The 19104-nt window shown below is 42.2% G+C and overlaps 1 protein-coding gene across 1 annotated transcript in view; it reads right to left on the bottom strand.

Annotated features, from left to right (window-relative positions):
* Positions 1-19104, bottom strand: part of WDR60 (WD repeat domain 60) — a 90768-nt gene that overhangs the window by 61863 nt on the left and 9801 nt on the right. The window contains exons 2-8 of the mRNA XM_008573972.1: positions 18593-18646; positions 16967-17399; positions 13295-13386; positions 10561-10869; positions 6180-6235; positions 4798-4852; positions 1768-1830 (exon numbers count right to left, since the gene is read on the bottom strand). Of these exons, the coding sequence (XP_008572194.1) occupies positions 1768-1830; positions 4798-4852; positions 6180-6235; positions 10561-10869; positions 13295-13386; positions 16967-17399; positions 18593-18646 (1062 nt within the window). The remainder of the gene's footprint in view (positions 1-1767; positions 1831-4797; positions 4853-6179; positions 6236-10560; positions 10870-13294; positions 13387-16966; positions 17400-18592; positions 18647-19104) is intronic.

Below are 19104 nucleotides of genomic sequence, written 5' to 3'. Positions count from 1 at the left end.
TAAAAGCTTTGGGTAAAGAACATACTGATACAAATATTATTATTGCAGCAAAATGTTCAGGAGAGTTTTGAAGAGATTATTATTTTCCAACTCAACTGACTGGTGGTCTGTGTTTAACATATCAATTAGGGATTGTTAATTTTTGAAAGGTGGGGGTCGGAGGCAAAGAAGCAGAGATGACCTTCAGGACTGCACCGTGCTGGTTCCTCTTCCCTAAGCCACAGGCCTCACACCACATCCTGACATGGAGCAGAGTGAGGGGAAGGACCATGGAAATCCGGACCATAGTCCTATAGTCCTGCAGTTGGTATTTTAACCAATGCTGCAAAGTAGGAATTACACTGAAAATTGTGGATGAAACATAATAAAACTTGTATCCACTGCTAAGTACTGATTTAAGCAAGATAAAGTTCTCTCCAGTCAGACACAAGTAGCAAGTATGGTTTTGTTTCTATGCTTTCTCAACATAAGCTCCCTTTGCTGGGGGAAAAGGAGGAGGATCTGTGCTAATAGGTAAGGTTCTTTTCCTATATTCAAGTCATTACACATTTGTACAATCCCATAGAATAAACACCACCAAGAGTGAACCCCAACATAAACTACGGACTTTGGTGATTACAGTGGGTCAATGCACACTGATCAATTGCAACTGATGGACAGCCCTGTGGGGTGTTGACAGCTGGGGAGACTGTGCGTGTGTCGGGGCTAGGGGTATAAGGGAAATCTCTGATGTCCTCTCAATCTCGCTGTGAACTTAAAACTGCTCTAAAAAAATAATGTCTTATAAAAAAAAATGTTAAGGTCCTCTTTGCACATTGTCATATGAAGTCATCGTACATTATACTGAACAATACATACATTTATTGTATCAATAAATACAGTACCTGCTGATTGATAAGAAAAACACACATGCTGTGCAGGAGTTTTAAACAAAGCTAGCACATCACACATCTTCACGTTCCAGCTCAGTATGACCCCAGCGGCTCTTTGTCATCTATAGCCAGTACTCTGAAACTGCAAGTCATCCGCTCAACACTCACAGCGCACCTAGTGCACACGAGGGGACCATGGGGTACGAGGCAGACACCACCACTTCTCTGCAGAGCTACAGCCACACTGGGGGAGCCCCCAGGACAATGACAAAGCACAGCCACCAGGTTCAAGCACCAGGGCCACACTCCTCCTGCTTCACCCGTCAAGTTCGTGACAAGACTGTTCAGGGTCAGAGGATACCAAGGTTTTTCTCATATTTGAGGATACCAGCATTTCCTTGATCTCTCCAGTTTTGCACATATTTCTGAAAATTATGTTTCTCTGTATATTCTCATGCAAAATGGCCAGAATTATGTCTTTTGTGATTTTTCCATTAATTCTTTCAAATCTCCCCGATCTTCCTACATCTGAATGCAGAACAACAAGAAGGCTGGCTACTCCTTCCACCTAGACCTCCTCCCTGCAAAGCTCTTTGCAAAACTCTCCCCTCTCTTCCTCCAAGAACCAGGCCACAGCATCTGACAGTGAGCACGACGCTCCAGTTACCTCCTTCTGCCCCATCACTAGGACGGCCTCCAACGTGGCCAAGGACTTTCAAACAAGTGCACATATAAATTTCATGATAAAATCTTGTCTATCCCTTCATGTTGATGTTCTGTGAACTAAAAGGAATAATAATCACTCTAATAAAATGATAATATGAAGGCAAGGAAACGTGAGTAAAAGCATGTTTGGAAAGGATTTCCGAAATATAAAAAGAGGTGTGCTCCTTACCACCGTTTCTTCGCTTCCTTGCCTCTGAGCCAACTTCCACACTGATGAGCCTTCCTCACGGCTCTGCAAAAGGAGAGAGGACAGCCACAATCAGCCAGAAACAGGCAAGACTGCAGGGGAACAGAATTCCATGCCCGTTCTTCTGGCACAGGTGCTGCCCTCGGCAGGGAAGTGCACAGACTGTGAAGCTAAAACCTGTATCTGGGTCCCAGCTTTGAGGCTTATGACTTGGGGTAAGTAATTTGCCCCCAGTGCCTCGGTCTTCTCTGAAAAGTGGGAGAATGGCAGTAGGCAGCTCACAGTCTCGGTGAGAGGACTGGATACAATGACACAAGGCACCAGTCCCTGAATCTGACTCAGGAAAGCCTGACAAGTGTTACCTGTTATTGCCACTGCTACTAGGAAGGTTTGATACTTGGCAGTCACTACCCAAAACTGTTCCATGTATAAAACTGGTAACAGTATAATGTATTATTCATGAAGAAAATGAAAAGAATGTTCCATGTGTCCCAAAAATTATTCTGGCATATAGCGGGCTCTCCGCAAACGCGGAAAAATTTAACCATGATAGGGCCGGCCCAGTGGCGCACTGCGCTAGTGCGCCGCTTGGGAAGCGCGGAGGCGCTCCCGCCGAGGGTTCGGATCCCACATACAGACCGGTTCCCGCTCACTGGCTGAGCGAGGCGCGGGGGCAACACCGAGGGTTGTGATCCCGTTGCCGGTCCCGGTCCGGTACGGGGGCGACACTGAGGGTTGCGATCCGTTGCCGGACACGGAAAAAGACAAAAAAAAAAAAAAATTTAACCATGATAGGGCCGGTCCCGGTCCGGTACGGGGGCGACACTGAGGGTTGCGATCCGTTGCCGGACACGGAAAAAGACAAAAAAAAAAAAAAATTTAACCATGATAGGGCCGGTCCCGGTCCGGTACGGGGGCGACACTGAGGGTTGCGATCCGTTGCCGGACACGGAAAAAGACAAAAAAAAAAAAAAAAAAAAAAAAAAAAAATTTAACCATGATTAATTCAGTGTTGATGCTATAAAACATATGACCCAATAATAAGCCAAAACGAGCTGTCGGATATCTTCAAAACCACTTCTGGAATCTTTACGGGGAAAAACAAATCAAATATTTCCCTCCTCTGGCCTAAAAAAAAAGAATGTGTAAAATATCTCATGGAACGTTCACAAAATTAATTACATGTTGATAATATTTTAGACCTATTGAATTACATAAGACATTATTAAAATTAATTTCATGTTTTACTTTTTTCACATAAACTTCTATTTAAATTAAAAATGTACATTTACTACTAGAAAATTTTAAATTATAAATGTGGCTCATATTATAATTCTAGTGAACAATGTTAATTTAGAGCTTAGAGAGAAAAATGCGTGACATGAGGAAAACAGAAATCTATATATTTTAGGGCTGGCCCGTGGCTCACTTGGGAGAGTGTGGTGCTGATAACACCAAGGCCACGGGTTCGGATCCCTATATAGGGATGACTGGTTAGCTCACTTGGATAGCGAAGTGCTGACCACAGCAAGTCAAGGGTTAAGATCCCCTTATCGGTCATCTTTGAAAAAAAAAAGAAATCTATATATTTTCATCCAATAACTCCACAATTCCACTTCAAAAAATTTACCCACAAAAAGCACGAGGTAGATCTATATCATCTGACTGGAGGGATTTCCACAATGAACTAGGAAAAAGAGTATGCGGCACTGTGTGTGTGTGTGCGTGCATGCGCGTGTGCGTGTAATATATGGCACCAAATTGTTAAATAAGATCATCTCAAGGTCATGGGTTTCAGATAACTATCAAATAAAGAAAAAATTATTCTTCAGAAATAATTCAACAGAAGCCAAGATATGCTTGCCACATTATCTGTAATATCAAAACAAAAAACTAGGAAAATGGCTTGATAGTAATCCCAACTCCACAGTGTACCATTCTACAGTTATTAAATAACCATGATGAAGACCACTCTTACGACAATATGATGACAGCACAAGAACACAGGCTGTGGAGAAACACTGACATACAAGTGACGAAAGCAGCACACATCACCACTCTGATGGTGCGTAAGTGCACACGAGGCGACCTAAAACACGCAGACAACTCTGTGCACGGAGGCATCATGCGTGTGTGCTGGTCTTAATCACTCGTGTTTGATAGAACCTGCCAGACAAGCCATCAGCCTGGGCTTCTCTGTGCGAATATTCGTAATACTAATGCTACTTCTTTACTTATTATAGGTCTATTCAGACTATTTCTTCTTGAAGCACTTTTGGTAATTTATGTCACTACGAATTTGTCCCTTTCATCTACATTGTCTAATCTGTTAGTATAAAATGCTGTTCTATCGATTATCGAAAGTGGGGTGTTAAAGTCTCTGTCATTGTGAACGGTCTACTACTGCTCTCTTCAATTCTGTCAATTTTTGTTTCTTGTACTCTGGGGCTCTTTTGCTAGGTGTTCGTACTTGTAAATAATCGCTACATCTTCCTACTGAACTAATCACTTGATCATTATGAAATGTCTGTCTGTAATTAAACACAGTTTGTCTCAGAGTCTACTTTGCCAGACATTATAGTCACTCCAGCTCTCTTATAGTTGCTGTTTGATGGTTTATCTTTATCCATTTTTTTTTTACTTTCAATCTATTTGAGTCTTCCAATCTAAAATGAGTCTCTAGGGCCAGCCCGTGGCTCGCTCGGGAGAGTGTGGTGCTGATAACACCAGGGTCATGGGTTCAGATCCTACATAGAGATGGCCGGTTCGCTCACTAGGGAGAGCGTGGTGCTGACAACACCAAGGGTTAAGATTCCCTTACCGGTCATCTTTAAAAAAAAAAAAAAAAAAAAAGTGAGTCTCTAGTGTGCCATCTGGGATCACCATTCAAATAAACCATCTGCAAACGAGTCCTGTCTCTGGCTCTGTTTTCCAGGGGAAACCCGAACTAAGACACGTGCCTAATCTTATTGTGTAACAAAATCTATATATCCTCATTGTAAATTGTCTTACCTTCCTTCTTGAATCTTTATCTTTTCCATTACTTCTTACTAAATTCTCTGCGTGCCTAGAAAGCAAACATGATCAAAATCAAAATTGACTTTTTACAAAAAAAAAAATTTTCCATCTCAATGAAGGCTCTTACCAATATTTTGGTATGATTAAGAACTGCTTTAGGTTGGAAAACCATGTTTTTTTAGAACTATGAATGCTAAAGTCTTCTTAACATTTTTACTATTTCAGTGGTAATTTAAGATTAAAAAAAATCTTCAGTAGAGAGAAGAAACAATGTGTTTTAACAAACTTTTGTCTGTGTGAGAATCTATATCCTTTAAATTTTCTAGATATCTTCTATAATTTTATTAGAAACAGTCAATCCCAAATACTATTTTATGTTTAATATAATATTTGTATTTTTCAAAAGAAAGATTTTTCTTGAAATATGCTCTATTTTTAACCATATTTTATATGTTAATTGGGACCTAAAATAAAGGTTTTTAAAATTGCAAATTTATTCTCAATTTTTAGAACTAACATTCATGTATAACACATGGGTCTAATAGATACACAGAACTGAGCAAAAGCCTCCTTGCACATTCCTTCCAGTGGTTTTGCAGTATAAGATCTAGGAATTAGACCCCCAGGTTTAAACACTAGCTTTGCTCAAATTTGTAAAAATTCGGACAAGAAATTTAACCTGAGTTTTCCTAATCTATGAGAAAGATGACAAAATATGGTTGTCATGAAGAACAAATAAAAATCTAGGGCTTATATAAAGAATGAGACTTTACACATAGACTTTAATCTGTAATCCTCACAAAACCCACACAAGTATTATTATCATAGTTTTACTCAAAGTCCACCCAAACTCATAACTAAGAGGCAGACATGACACTCCAACCACGCTGGCCCTGCACCCTCGCACCTGGGCTGGAGCTCTGTCCTTTAAGCTCACGATTTGTGGACACTGGGCTATGGGGGACTGGCTGGCACTTCCTACTGTTAGTGGATGTGAACCAGAGTGAGCGTGCTCACGCCGATGAAAGGCGCTAAACCATCCACCCGCAGATGCTTTGAGGAGGGACCACCTCGCACATATTAAGAGATTCCCAAATGAATCATTCCCCCCCCGAGTGAGCACTGATTTTCTAATTTTGTATGAATAAATATTAAAAAGGCAAAAAAGGACTGATTATTCATAACAAGTTTCCAAGCTCCTCTAGTATACTTAAAATATAATTTGGAAGGGTTAGGTCTAGAGAAAATGAAGTATATCTATAATTTATTCCCATTTACTGGCTGTAATCAGGCCCAATGAAAAAAATTCATTTTTAAAGCAATCTATGAGAACCGTATTATAAATAATAATCAACCAAAGAATGTATATTCCTTACTGGCTGCTAGTCCCATCTCTTTTTGAACTTGCACCTCGATCTCTGTGTTCACCATTCTATCAAACAAAAAGATAATTCCATAAACATTAATTAGTATATCATAATAAATTAAGCAAAATTAGTAAACCCTGTAAAACTAGCATGAATTCAAAATTTAACAACATCATCTATACTACAAGAATCTTATAAATATCTATTTTTACTAGCTATTTTTAATAAATTAGATATTTAATGTAAGGAAAATGAATAAAAATATATGTAAAGGGGTGATTACATATTACCTCAGTAAGTAAAAAAAAAAAAAAAATTACGGTCATCCATTTCACATAAGGAACACATTTAGAGATAAATTTCATATATTCAGAGACAAATCTACTACAGACACTCCACAACTTACGATGGGGTTACATCCCAATAAACCCACTGTAAGTTGATAATACCCGAAGTCAAAAACACATTCAGGGCCAGTCCGGTGGCGCACTCGGTAGAGTGCGGCACTTGGGAGTGCAGCGGCGCTCCCGCCGAGGGTTCGGATCCCATGTAGAGACCAGTCCGCTCACTGGTTGAGCGCGGTGCAGGCGCGACACCGAGGGTTGTGATCCCGTTGCCGGTCGCGGTACGGGCGCGACACCGAGGGTTGCAATCCCGTTACCGGTCACGAAAAAAAAAAGACAAAAAAGGAAAAAAAAAAAACACACATTCAATATGCGTAACCTACACAATATGCTCAGAACACTTACATTAGCATACAGTTGGGTAAAATCATCTAACACAAAGCCTATTTTATAATAAAGGGTTGAATAGCCCATGCAATTTATTGAATACTGTACTAAAAATGAAAACCATGGTTGTACGGGTACTCAAAGTGCAGTTTCTACTGAGTGCACACAGCTATCACACCATTGTAAGTCAAACAATCATAAGTCGGGAATCATTTGTAGTTTCTTACAGTGATTAAAATTATAAACTTTCAAACACATGGAATGTAGCTATTTCACAGATCCATGCACCTACAGAAAAAGATTTAAACAATCTCTTGAATTAAGTAAATTTTAAAAAATAAAGTTAAAGCTATTAGATTATAAATCAATATATGCAGGTGAACTACAAGATGAGAGAGACACTGAGTTGAGTGACCACTGGTCTGAAGTGCAGCAGGCAGGGACATGAGGCCATTCCCTGATCGACAGAGACACCAGGGCAGCAGTGGAGAAGAGGACTACAGACCTGGACATGACCCGAGGTACAGAGCAGAAGGCCAGGATTAAATCAACAACTGAGAAAGATCAGTCTAGAGGTCAATACACAACATACCACAAGCCTTAAAAAGAGTTTAAAATATTCAAATACTTCCTTTGACCTATAAGTTCTACTTCTAAGAAATTATTCCTAGAAAACAAAGGCATGTTAAGATTTTTAATGTGTTCATCACAGAATAAATTATAATATCAAAAAATATTAATAACCTGAAGGTTCAATATCAGGTTACTTGTTAAAATAAAGTTATGACTACATGAGGGAATACTAGATGACTATTAAATATCCCAGTATTAAAAAGTATTTCCTGGAATAAGGAGAGAATAGCAGCATGATTCCAATTTTGCTTTTGTACAAAGTTCATCCACAGACAGGAGAAAAGGCCGCAAGGATATACGCACATATTACAGAACAGATCATCTCTGAGTCCGGGATCATGGGTAATTTTTGTTTTATTCTTTATGCTTCCCTGTAGTTAAAAATATTTCCAAAATAAATTAGAAAAAAAGTACAATAATATGTTTAACAGAACAGTCTTGTCAAGGTCTATAAAATAGATTGGAATGGAAAAAGACTGAAATCAGTAGTGCTACGTAGGAAAAACTTATGATTTAGTGGATAGCTAGATACAAAGAAAGGAGGATTAAGCCCGGAGAGTGGACAAACAGCACACTGCACTGGAGGGCCCTGGCCAGTGGCAACACCAGCTGACAGACTGCAAGTGGGTCTGGGTGAAACGTCCAGTGGTGGCCAGTTGGGCATTGGGGCTTGTACCTCCATCACCTCAATCCCACAACACCCGCAAGTGGTACCCTGCCAACCCCAAGGCCTGCCTGTGGCAGAGTGAGGACACAAGCTCAGCGCCTTGCTGTCCATAGCCTGTGGCCTTGTACAGCCCCTCGGGACCAATGCTGCAGTCAAGAGAGTTCTGAGCTAGAAACAAGCACAGCAGAGGGTACAGAGGTAAGGATGCTTCCACTAAAGTCGCTGGTCAGTAACCTCTGTTATATTCATCATACTTCATCATACTCTTTCTATCCCTGATAGCCAGAAGAGGCTTACAATAAAAGACACATAATTATAATCAAAATAATGGATCAAAAATCATATAGAGAAAGTCAGAGTAATCGCGGAGCACATACGAGCGTGATCCCCAGGAACAGTCCTGGTTCACGTCCGTTGTGCTGGCATCATCATTAACAGCACCGCTGCTCTTCAGGGTCACCTTAGGATGACAACATCAATCACCAGGCTAACACAGTAACAACAAGGAAAGTATCTTTCGAGTGCCAGAAAGAAGAAATGTTAACGTATAGATGTTAGTTGTATAACGCCCAACAATCACTCCTGCTGTCATGCTGTATCCTTGTTTATTTCTCTATCCTATGCTTCTCCAACAGAATAGAAGCACCATGACAACGGATGAGTGCCAGAAAGAAGAAATGTTAACGTATAGATGTTAGTTGTATAACGCCCAACAATCACTCCTGCTGTCATGCTCTATCCTTGTTTATTTCTCTATCCTATGCTTCTCCAACAGAATAGAAGCACCATGACAACGGAAACTTTTGTTTGCAGCTGTATCCTCAGCGCCTACAACAGTGCCTGGGGTGCAGCGGTACTCGAATAGGAACAAACTGCCTCAAAAAGGAAGTTTTCCAGTCATCAGAAGAATCTTTTTTCTGGGACTAATTGTGAAGTCAGTGGTTTTCATGTGCAGAAAGGCATTTCTAGGGGGGCACTAAAAAGATGCAACCCACGCATGTCGTTTTTAGTAATTAAATTTCATCCAGGGAATGGACAGTAAGCAAGCTCTACAAAACACTAGTAGTAGAGACCAAATGTGGGCATATGGGTGTTCATGGTAAAATCCTGTCAGTGTTGCTGTTTGTTTGAAAATGTTCATAATAAAATGTCAGCCAAAAAAATAATAATGAAACAGTTTGGATCTAGGGAAAGAGAGTTTAAAAACAAAAAAGAATGAACAGCTGTCCTCAATCACTGCCTCACTCAGCTTTTCGACAATGGGCACCTGGTCAGGAACATAAACATCCATGAGGCTGATTGGGGGTATGTCCACAGGCTCTCAACACCATGCACGCAGATGACAGAACTGGTATTGTCTTAGCACTGCTAAGAAACATGACCAATGTTCTCATCCAAAAGGCGGCTGCAGGCTGCAGGCGACAGAGTGGGGTTTCAGTTTAGTTGCAGGAAGGCACTGGGGCAAAGGCACTGAGGTTAAGGTCTCTAACTCATGACACATGACAGCACAAGGGGCAAGCTGAGACCCTGAAGCAGTCCACTCTCAACACAAATGCCACTCAGTCTACATGCTCTTGGTTTTAATCCAATGGCTACTGGCTCCTAAAATAAATACATGTGCATGGTAGTGGAACTCAGCTGATTATTTCATCAGCTACATATATTTGCATCAGCAGATTCAAAGTCCTGGGCCTTGGCTAAGACTCCCAGCCTTTCCCCTGAAGGTCTGAATCTCCCCCAGCCTCAGATACCAACTGACCCTCACGAGAAGATTTTACTTCCGCTTTAAAGGAAGCACCACCAAGAAATAGGAGAATAAAACCACATTAGCTTCAGATTCTGTAAAACTGGAGCAGCAAAAAATGCACACATGAGAGCAAAAGATACTAAATTTAGTCTAGGAAAATATTAAGCCTTACAGTAATAAAACCAATATACATGGGAAAAAAATTAGTTCCTCCGCAGTCAATAGTTTTAGATTTTGTTCTGTTTCGTTTCGTTTTTTGGCAAATTTATACTACCAATTTGAATTGAAGCATTGTTTTGCTAAATTATTCACTTATTTTCCACTTTAAAAATATCAGTTTCCTTTTTAATGTTAAATTTCAAAATTTTATGATAAATTTCCAAGTATCTGTTAAAAGTACACTCAAAATATAACCAAAAGATTTGGCTTCATATTTCTTAGATCAGTAATCTCTCTACACTGATCACACAAGATACACATGAATCACATTCTTACCAAGATTATACTATTAGGCCACAAATCTTAACACTTTGTGGCCACACTCAGCATGACTTTTTCTCTAAGAGCACTGATCTCAGGACTGTAAGGCAACGAAGCGCCAACAAGCGGTACCTTGGGTTCCCTCTTCCGATGCCCTTCTTTGGACGACCTCTCTTTTCTCTCTGTGTTGCTTCGCTGCCTCTCATCGTCAAGGTGAAAGGCTTCTTTATGCCGTTTTTCTCTGTGTCTTTCTTCCCCTTCCTTGTCAGAGAAGGAACTACTTTTTTCTTTTGAATATTTTTCTCTTTTTTCCCTTGTACTGCTTTTGTCTCCATGCTTCTTTTCTCGATCTGGCTCTCTGGGCTTCCTGTGTCTTCGCTCACCTTCTTCTTTGTAAAGCCAGTACTTGAGAGGATTGTCTTTACTGTCACCGTACTGCAACTGTGGAATGTAGCACATGGGATGTGCGTGAGCATGTGACATGCGAGCACTCTGTCTTTTGTGTTATCATGGAAGCAGGGAAAACCACAGATCTACCGTCGCCCCCTTCACACTCTCTCCCAGTCGGGGATCTTCCTAAAAACTTAATCTGTGGTCATTCTGGACAGAAAAAGAGCCCTATTCACACCATGCCACCCAACCCTACAGAGTAATAGAGGCACCACGGCACAGCTGCCCTCACCTGATGTGGGACAGTGTCCAATTCACAGCAAAGCCGATGTGGCTTTCACAATCGGCCCCTTCTTACCTCGACAGCTACCTTCATATATTTGGGACAGAGGCACCACGGCACAGCTGCCCTCACCTGATGTGGGACAGTGTCCAATTCACAGCAAGGCCGATGTGGCTTTCACAATCGGCCCCTTCTTACCTCGACAGCTACCTTCATATATTTGGGAACCCTCAGCCTCAGCTGCCCCAGCCCTAACATCCTGTACTGTGAAAGCTTTGCAGCTTCTCCAGGAAAACGTCCTCTCCCGGGAGCAGCTACAGCACAGAGCCAGCACCTCTCCTATAAAGACGCATCGCATCACTTTCTTTCTTACTTACTCCCACCCAGACGGGGATTCTTGGAAATGGGGACAATTGTCTAATCGCCTCTGTATCCCCCAAAACCTGTGGGTGCTCAGTAAATAACTGGTAATACTCATCATAAACTGTAAAACAGGCTATTACCAGGTAATATTCTTGGCTCAGACTCTTAGTTCTGGGAGCACTGCCAGCGTGCTCCACAGACCCCCCCAAGTCCTCATCCTTTCACACGGGGTCTCCCCTGCTGGCCCTCAACCAGGGCTCACTGGGTTCTTGGCCCACAGCTGTCCCCTCATCCCCTCCGTGGCCCCCACTCCCGTCCCGTAGACCCTGCAGTCTCCCCACTCATCTCCTTTCCTCAGTTCTCCTTAACTGCAATCTTCCCTGCTTATCTTTGCCAGGATGCACATTGATGACCTCCCAGACTTAAACCTCCCGTAGACCCTGCAGTCTCCCCACTCATCTCCTTTCCTCAGTTCTCCTCAACTGCAATCTTCCCTGCTTATCTTTGCCAGGATGCACATTGATGACCTCCCAGACTTAAACTCTATGGGAATTAAAGATTCAAGTCTTAAAAAAATTTAAAAAACCCAGAACAAAATACATATGACTTATTGACACACTTTGGAGTGGGGAAAGAGCTCTCCAAGCATTCAACCAACAACAGAAATGATGAAAGGATACACTCGACTACTTTACTTGTATAATGTTTTGTGTGACTTTTGGTGGCTGGCCAGCACAGGGACCTGAACCCTTGACCTTGGCGTTATCAGCACCACACTCAACCAACTGAGCTAACCGGCCCACCCTACTTGTTTAAACTTATTAATAAAAATAAAAATCCTACAAGTCAAAATCAAAACAAAAAACAGCAACATAAATGAGTGACAGAGAGTTAACCTTTAAAGTACTGTCACAAATCAAGAAGACACACCACTAGAAAGTAAGCAAATATACACAGTAATTAACAAAAGGGCAGTAACCCCATTTTAAAAACTGCCCTGAAATGCCATTTTCTTCTGAATCAAGTTAGCAAAGATTATAAATGATGACAATGCCCACTTGCTGCTTAGGACATGGGGAATTACACTCTGATGATATAAATAATTATAACTCTTATAAAACGCAAATGGGGTAGGTTTACATTTACTTTGCTCCAGCAAGTCCATTTCCAAAAATTAATTATAAGGAAATAATTATGAATAAGTGCAAAAAGTGTGTTTCATGAATGTCTTCATAATAAAAAAAAATTTAGAAGAAATCTAACTGTCCAAAGACAGCAGATGTGTCGAGAGAACTGACACCTCTATCTCACTGAATATTAAATTATGAAAACTATGGTACATCTGCATCGTTGAATATCAAATTACGCATCTATTAAAATATTATAGAGAAATATGATAACTCAGGAAAAGGCTTAAAATGTATTGTTACAACTTGTAAAACAGTAAAAATCCAATTTAAGAAAAAAATTTTATATATGCATATATATATGTACATATACATATATATATATATATACAAATATATATTTTTATATATATAAACATTATCAATAATCATCTCTGGGTAGGGATTAGAAAGCTTTTGTTTTCTTATTATTTACTCATAACTTTTAAATTTTCTAAAATAATCAAGAATTATCCTTGGAATCAGAGAATAACACTCAACCATGAGGGGAAAAGAAATTGACTACACACAGTGCTTGGGACCTTCCCCAGGCCTTGAATCCTGATTCACTAAATTTTCCAAAAAAAGCTCCTAACAGCGGAGCTCCAGATGCCCTGTGCTCTGCAGCACTGGGAAGCCCTTCCTGGGGCCTCACTGTGCGTACCTTTCTTTCTCGGTATCTTCTTTCTCGATCTTCGTCTCCTCTTTCAGAGTCTTCATATCTCCTTTCTTTCTCTTCAATTATTACCTTACTTACTGAAAAAATAAAACATATTCTTAACACTCCCAAATATTAGCACATCACAAAGATCTTCTAACATCTTGCTGCAGACTTTTTTGTATATTTTACATTTGTTAATAAATATTTTTTAAAATTCTCCAATTAAAACACATTCTCCAAACTCAAGAATGAAGAGTTCCCATAACTGAACTTACAGTGGAATAAAGAGGAAGATCAAAATGGCAATCTAAGGAAGAGGCACCGTTCTTCCCCTCTCCCAGTTTGCTACTGAGGCAACCCGGCAAATGTCTGATGAACCCCTGGGACTGTGGGTAAAGCAGACAAATTCCTCGTCCTCCCCTAATATTAGTCCTTGTTTTAGTTTTACAGCTAAAATATGCTTGCTTACAAGAAATATCTAAAGGTGGGCCGGCCTGGTGGCGCACTGGAGAGTGCGCTGCTTGGGAGCGCGGCGGTGCTCCCGCCGAGGGTTCGGATCCCATGTGGAGACCGGTTCCCGCTCACTGGCTGAGCGCGGTGCGGGCGCAACGCCGAGGGTTGCAATCCCATTGCCGGTCCCCGGTACGGGCGCAACACTGAGGGTTGCGATCCCGTTACCGGTCAGTAAAAAAGACAAAAAGGAAAAAAAAAAAAGAAATATCTAAAGGTTATGTAAGGAGTTAACAGCTAAAAGCCTTTTGAGCTCTGTAACTGCAGTGTGCCGGCTTGTCAGCTCTTCCTATGCAGGTGAGGGACTGGCTTGCTCTCTAGCTCGAGCTGCAGAAAGCCCCTTAACCAGATCCCCCATCTCCATGACCCAATTTTACCCACCTAGAGAAGCCCCCTACCCAAAGTTCCATACCCACCTTAACCACCTGGTAAAAACCCCAATTTGGGTAATTCTGCTTGGATACAGACCGAGCCAATAGAAAAGCCTGCCTGTTTGCTCAAGAAAGGTACATAACCCCAGCTCTCCCTGCATTCAGGGCCCAGGTTGTTGGAACGTGAGTTCCCCTGGGACCGCAGGTGTAATAAATTATCTGTCTTCTCCATTTCTCCGAGTATCTGAGTTTTCTTTGGTGACTTCTGCCAGAACAAGGGGGGCACCAGCCCACACACACAATGTTTCAGGTTTCTGTGCATCAGAGGAAGAGGTGCACAGGGAAGCTGAGCCCGGTCTGAGAAGAAACACCAGCCCAGCTGGTCAAACATTCTAGCCCACTCAGAAGCTCCAATGGAATGCCTGCCCTCGTACATGTGCTGAGGAACACAGCCTCCTGGTGCCCCCACTGCTGTGGACACAAAGGAGGCAGGAGACCCTGGATAACTAAGGCAGCCGGGTGCAGCCCACCTGAGACAACATCCAGCAAGACCTGCGAGAGAGGCCCCGAAGAACCACGCAGAGCCCATTACTGATGACCTCTGACCCCCAAAGCACCACCCAGCAAGGAAAACAAGACTTTCACTTCTGAATCTGCATAAACAAAACAGTCATTAGCCTTAAAATTAAAAGAATCAACACTTTAAAAGATGAGGGTAAAATTCCACTTTCCTAGGAGCCTGGGATACAATAGGGGAGTTGCAGGGGAGTCGGGTTCTGGGTAAATTGTCAAGGCAGAGCCCACAGGATCCCCCAAGAGACTGAAGGAGAAAGTGTGGAGTCAGGACGAGTCACCAGTTTTCTGTCCTATGGAATGAAAGGATGAAAATGGTACAGACTGGAGTGAAGTGGCTTTTGGAGGGGCTCTCAGAAGTTCAGTTTCAGGCATGCTGTGGACTGGATGTCCCCCCAAATCTTAACCCCCACTGTGACAGTGTTAAGAGGGCGGGAAATCCTATGGTCACTGAAAGGTGGGGCCTTGATGAGGTGAGTAGATTGTGAAGACCAAGCCCTAGTGAATGGGTTGACCCACTGATGGTGAAATGGTGATCATGAGCACGGTTCTGAGGGCTTTAACAGGAGAAGCAGTGACGAGTAGGCTCTCTCTTGCTTCTTTCTCACAATGTGACACCATGCATCACTGAAGTCACCACCAAAGGAGACCCTCACCATAAGTGTTCCTTGGACTCTGGACTTCCCAGCCTCCAAACTGTAAGCAATAAAGATTGTTTCTTGACAAATTACCCAGGCTCACAGGCTTACTGTTCACGATACACGGTAGATGTCAAAGTGCAGGTGGACATATGAGCCTGGAATTCAGGAATGAGGCTCAGCTGGGGATGAAAACTTAGAAATCAGGAACAGATAGATGGTATTTAAAAGGACAAGACCGGTCTCTCCGCTCTCTCTTAAAAAAAAAAAAAAAAAAAAAAGGACAAGACTGGATCCAGTCAGCAAGGGAAAGGGGTAGCTGGAGAAGTGGTCCAAGGATCAAGCCCCAGGTCAGGGACACACTTTACAGAGAGAAGGAAGAGGAGACGAGGGAAGAGACCTACAGATGACGACGGAAAGAACGTTAAAGAGTCTAACTGTGTAATCAGGCTTCCAGTACAATTCACTTCTGTACTGCACTGAAAAAAACAAGAGCAGGTAGCAACAACAACAACAAAAAAAACAAGTTATCTGAGAAGAGAAGATTTTTGTTAGAAATAAATACCAAGACGTCAAAATAATAATTCTAAAACAGAGGCATTAAATAGTAAAATAGTTACTGTTAAAATTAATTGGTGGTAACCCAACTAATCCATCAATTCCACCCCTGGGCTTACACACAACAGAAATGCACATACAAGTACATGAACACCAAAAAATCTGTGTAATAGTATTCTTAGCCACCTTGGTCCTAATGGATTAAATTCACAAATAACTCAAGCAGCCACCAGCTGTAAGACGGACAGATGGACTATGGTGTACCTACACAGTGAAGTAGTTTGTAACAACAGAAATGAATGAAGGGCCACAGTTTCCATCATTTTCACAGCCAGACCCACCAGCCATTCCACTGGTTCTAAGATTAAGAATGTATTATTCTAATATATTCGTTTTTCACTTATGTTGGCTAGTTGAATTTTTTATAAGAAGCATATACTCTCTGTATAACCAAAAAACAGTAAAAGACCTCCATTTTGGTGGGGGGGGAATATGCACTTTTACCTTAGATTTCCTAGGAATTTAGATAAATAATATTTAAATATTGCTTAAAATAAAACTGACTCTTTTTAGAAATATTTTTTATCAAAGAGAATTATTTTTATTTACAATGAGGATTGAGATTTATTGAGATAATAAGCCTAAAATGTTCCCATAGTGAAACTCTAGCAAATAATGAGAAAACTGTTACTCCCTTCATTGACTGAATAAGTTCTAAAAATATCAAAAAGAAAACAACAATAAAAAGTGCACACACACACACACACACGCACACACACAAATAGGGGCCTTTAACTTCAAATACAAAGCTAAAGCATCTATGAGAACTGTGGGAGAAAACAAAATGATGACCGAACATTCTAAAAGAGGAAAACGCCCCAAACATCAAGAACTTTTAAAAGAAACACACCTAACAAAATGCCGTCACAAACAGCTAAGCAGTCCCTTGGCAGGAGACACGCAGCCCACGTCTCAACTCCCTCTAGTCACGCATCCGCACCGCACAAACACAGGTGAGGACGCACCTGAGCGCACCTTCCCTTCCACTCGCTCCGGACGCCGCTGGTCCCTGGGCTCCCGGCCCGGCAGGCTGTGGCAGGCGGCCGTCTGCCTCAGCTCTTCCTTCCTGGCCCTTCTGTCTTTTTCCTTTTCTCTGTCCTTTCCTTTACCGTGAGACTTTTCCGCATCTTGTCTTCGATATTTCTCTTTCAACTTTTCTTTTTCCTGGTCTCTCGCATCTTTCCTCCTTTCTCTTTGTTTCTCTCTGTCTCTGTCCCCTCGAGGATTCTCCCTAGCAGCATGCGTCTCTCTCTGGGCCATCCTCTCTCTGTACTTTGTGTCTCGCTCTGGATCCCTGTACTTATGCTCTTCGTATTCAAGGACGTCCACTGCAGACTCCTTGTGCAGCTTCTTTTCTCTGTGTTTCTTTTCTTCCTTGGGGCTACCTGATTGTACAGCCTGAAATGAGAGAAAAGATCCCCCTTGACCAGAAAAGCAGATTTCCATTAGAGTTTCACCTTAACATGAGAATCATATTCATTTGGAGGACCTTAAAAGAACATCAGGTTCAACTGTTTTCTAACCCCAGCAAGATGGGTGGAGGGCCCGACTGAATATTCCTAGAATAATAAAGTAACTGGAGTCATGCTTAGTGTTCAGAAAATAGAATAGTTTGGTCAGGGTCCAGTTGGGTGTGGTTCAGCATCCTTTGCAAGCAAATTGTGTGTGTGTGTGTGTGTGTGTGTGTGTGTGTAGTTAGTGCGCATGCGTGCCAATATATCTTTTTAGTTTCATTGCTATTCTTGTGAAAAAAAGAGAGTTTTAGTGAAGCAGGCAGGCAGGCACCTGATGCCCAGCGCAGCCATACTTTCCAACCTATGGCTCCAAGGACCTTTTGGCCGGTTGCCTAGCTCACAGACCTGTGTGAAGGGGTCTGGCGTGTGACGGGTTTGTGACCCAGTCTGTGAATGGGCTTGAGGGGTCTGGGAGCTCCAGACCCAGCCCTAGCTCAACAATCAGCCCAGTCGGTGCAGGATTACCGGCAGGCAAAAGAGCCCGACAACGAGTGTGGTTGCCTAGCTTTACAATTGGCGTCATGAACAGGATTAAGAGCTAGACAATTGGTGCTGTGAGCAGAATACAGACATTAGCCTTAGCCAGACACTTAGCATTTCTATAACTGCTGGCTGATGCCCCTTATATCAGAGACATTCATGTTTATTGGCAAATCAGATCTAAAACACTACATGGATTAGAAAGAAAGGGACAAGCTGTGTTTTAAAGTCTCTGAGACACAAATCGCCTGGGTTCTATATAAAGAACAAGTACCCTCATTACAGAACTCTCAGGAGGACTCAACCTCAATCCCCAAGCCCCTCTGCCCACCCCACTGCCGCTGCCCCCCAAACTAAGAACCACATGCCCGGAGCAGCACAGGGCCACCTGGGACCATGACAGAGCTGGAGGGGATGCCAGGTTGAACTAACGAGCATGGCCCCATCCCACTATGGCTCCAAAGCACTGACCACATGGCTTTAGCTGTGAGTGGAAAAGGCCTCTAGGATGAGCCACACGGAACCAAGGTGTGCAGAGTGTGAACCAGGTCAAATGGCTCCACTGGGGTCCCAACTTAAATCTTCAAAATATATTACCCATAGGTGTTTTCTGAGGTCATCTGCTTTCCAAGTATCATCTTTGGTTCTTCTCTAAATAGAAAAGTTTAAAGTTAGAATTTTTAAAGTTTAAAATAACTAATTTTGTGTGCTCTAATGAGCTGCTTTTTTCATAAAGCCATTTAAATCAATGACAAACAATTCTTAACATGCCAAAAAATATTTGTCACCTACTAGAATAAAAGGTAATAGAAATAGAGATTTAGGGGCCGGCCCGGTGGCGCGCTGCTACAGTGCGCCGCTTGAGAGCGCAGTGGCGCTCCCGCCGAGGGTTCGGATCCCACATACAGACCAGTTCCTGCTCACTAGCTGAGCGAGGTGCGGGAGCAATACCGAGGGTTGCGATCCGTTGCCAGACACGAAAAAGACAAAAAAAGGAAAAAAAAAAAAAAAAAGAAAGAAAGAAATAGAGATTTAGGGCCAGCCCGGTCGCTTGGGAGCACGGTGGCGCTCCCGCTGAGGGTTCAGATCCCATATAGAGACCGGTCCGC

The sequence above is a fragment of the Galeopterus variegatus genome, unplaced genomic scaffold (genome assembly GCF_000696425.1).
Source record: "Galeopterus variegatus unplaced genomic scaffold, G_variegatus-3.0.2 Scaffold978, whole genome shotgun sequence".
In the NCBI taxonomy this organism is placed as follows: Eukaryota; Metazoa; Chordata; class Mammalia; order Dermoptera; family Cynocephalidae; genus Galeopterus; species Galeopterus variegatus.
This window is presented reverse-complemented; position numbering and strand designations above follow the sequence as displayed.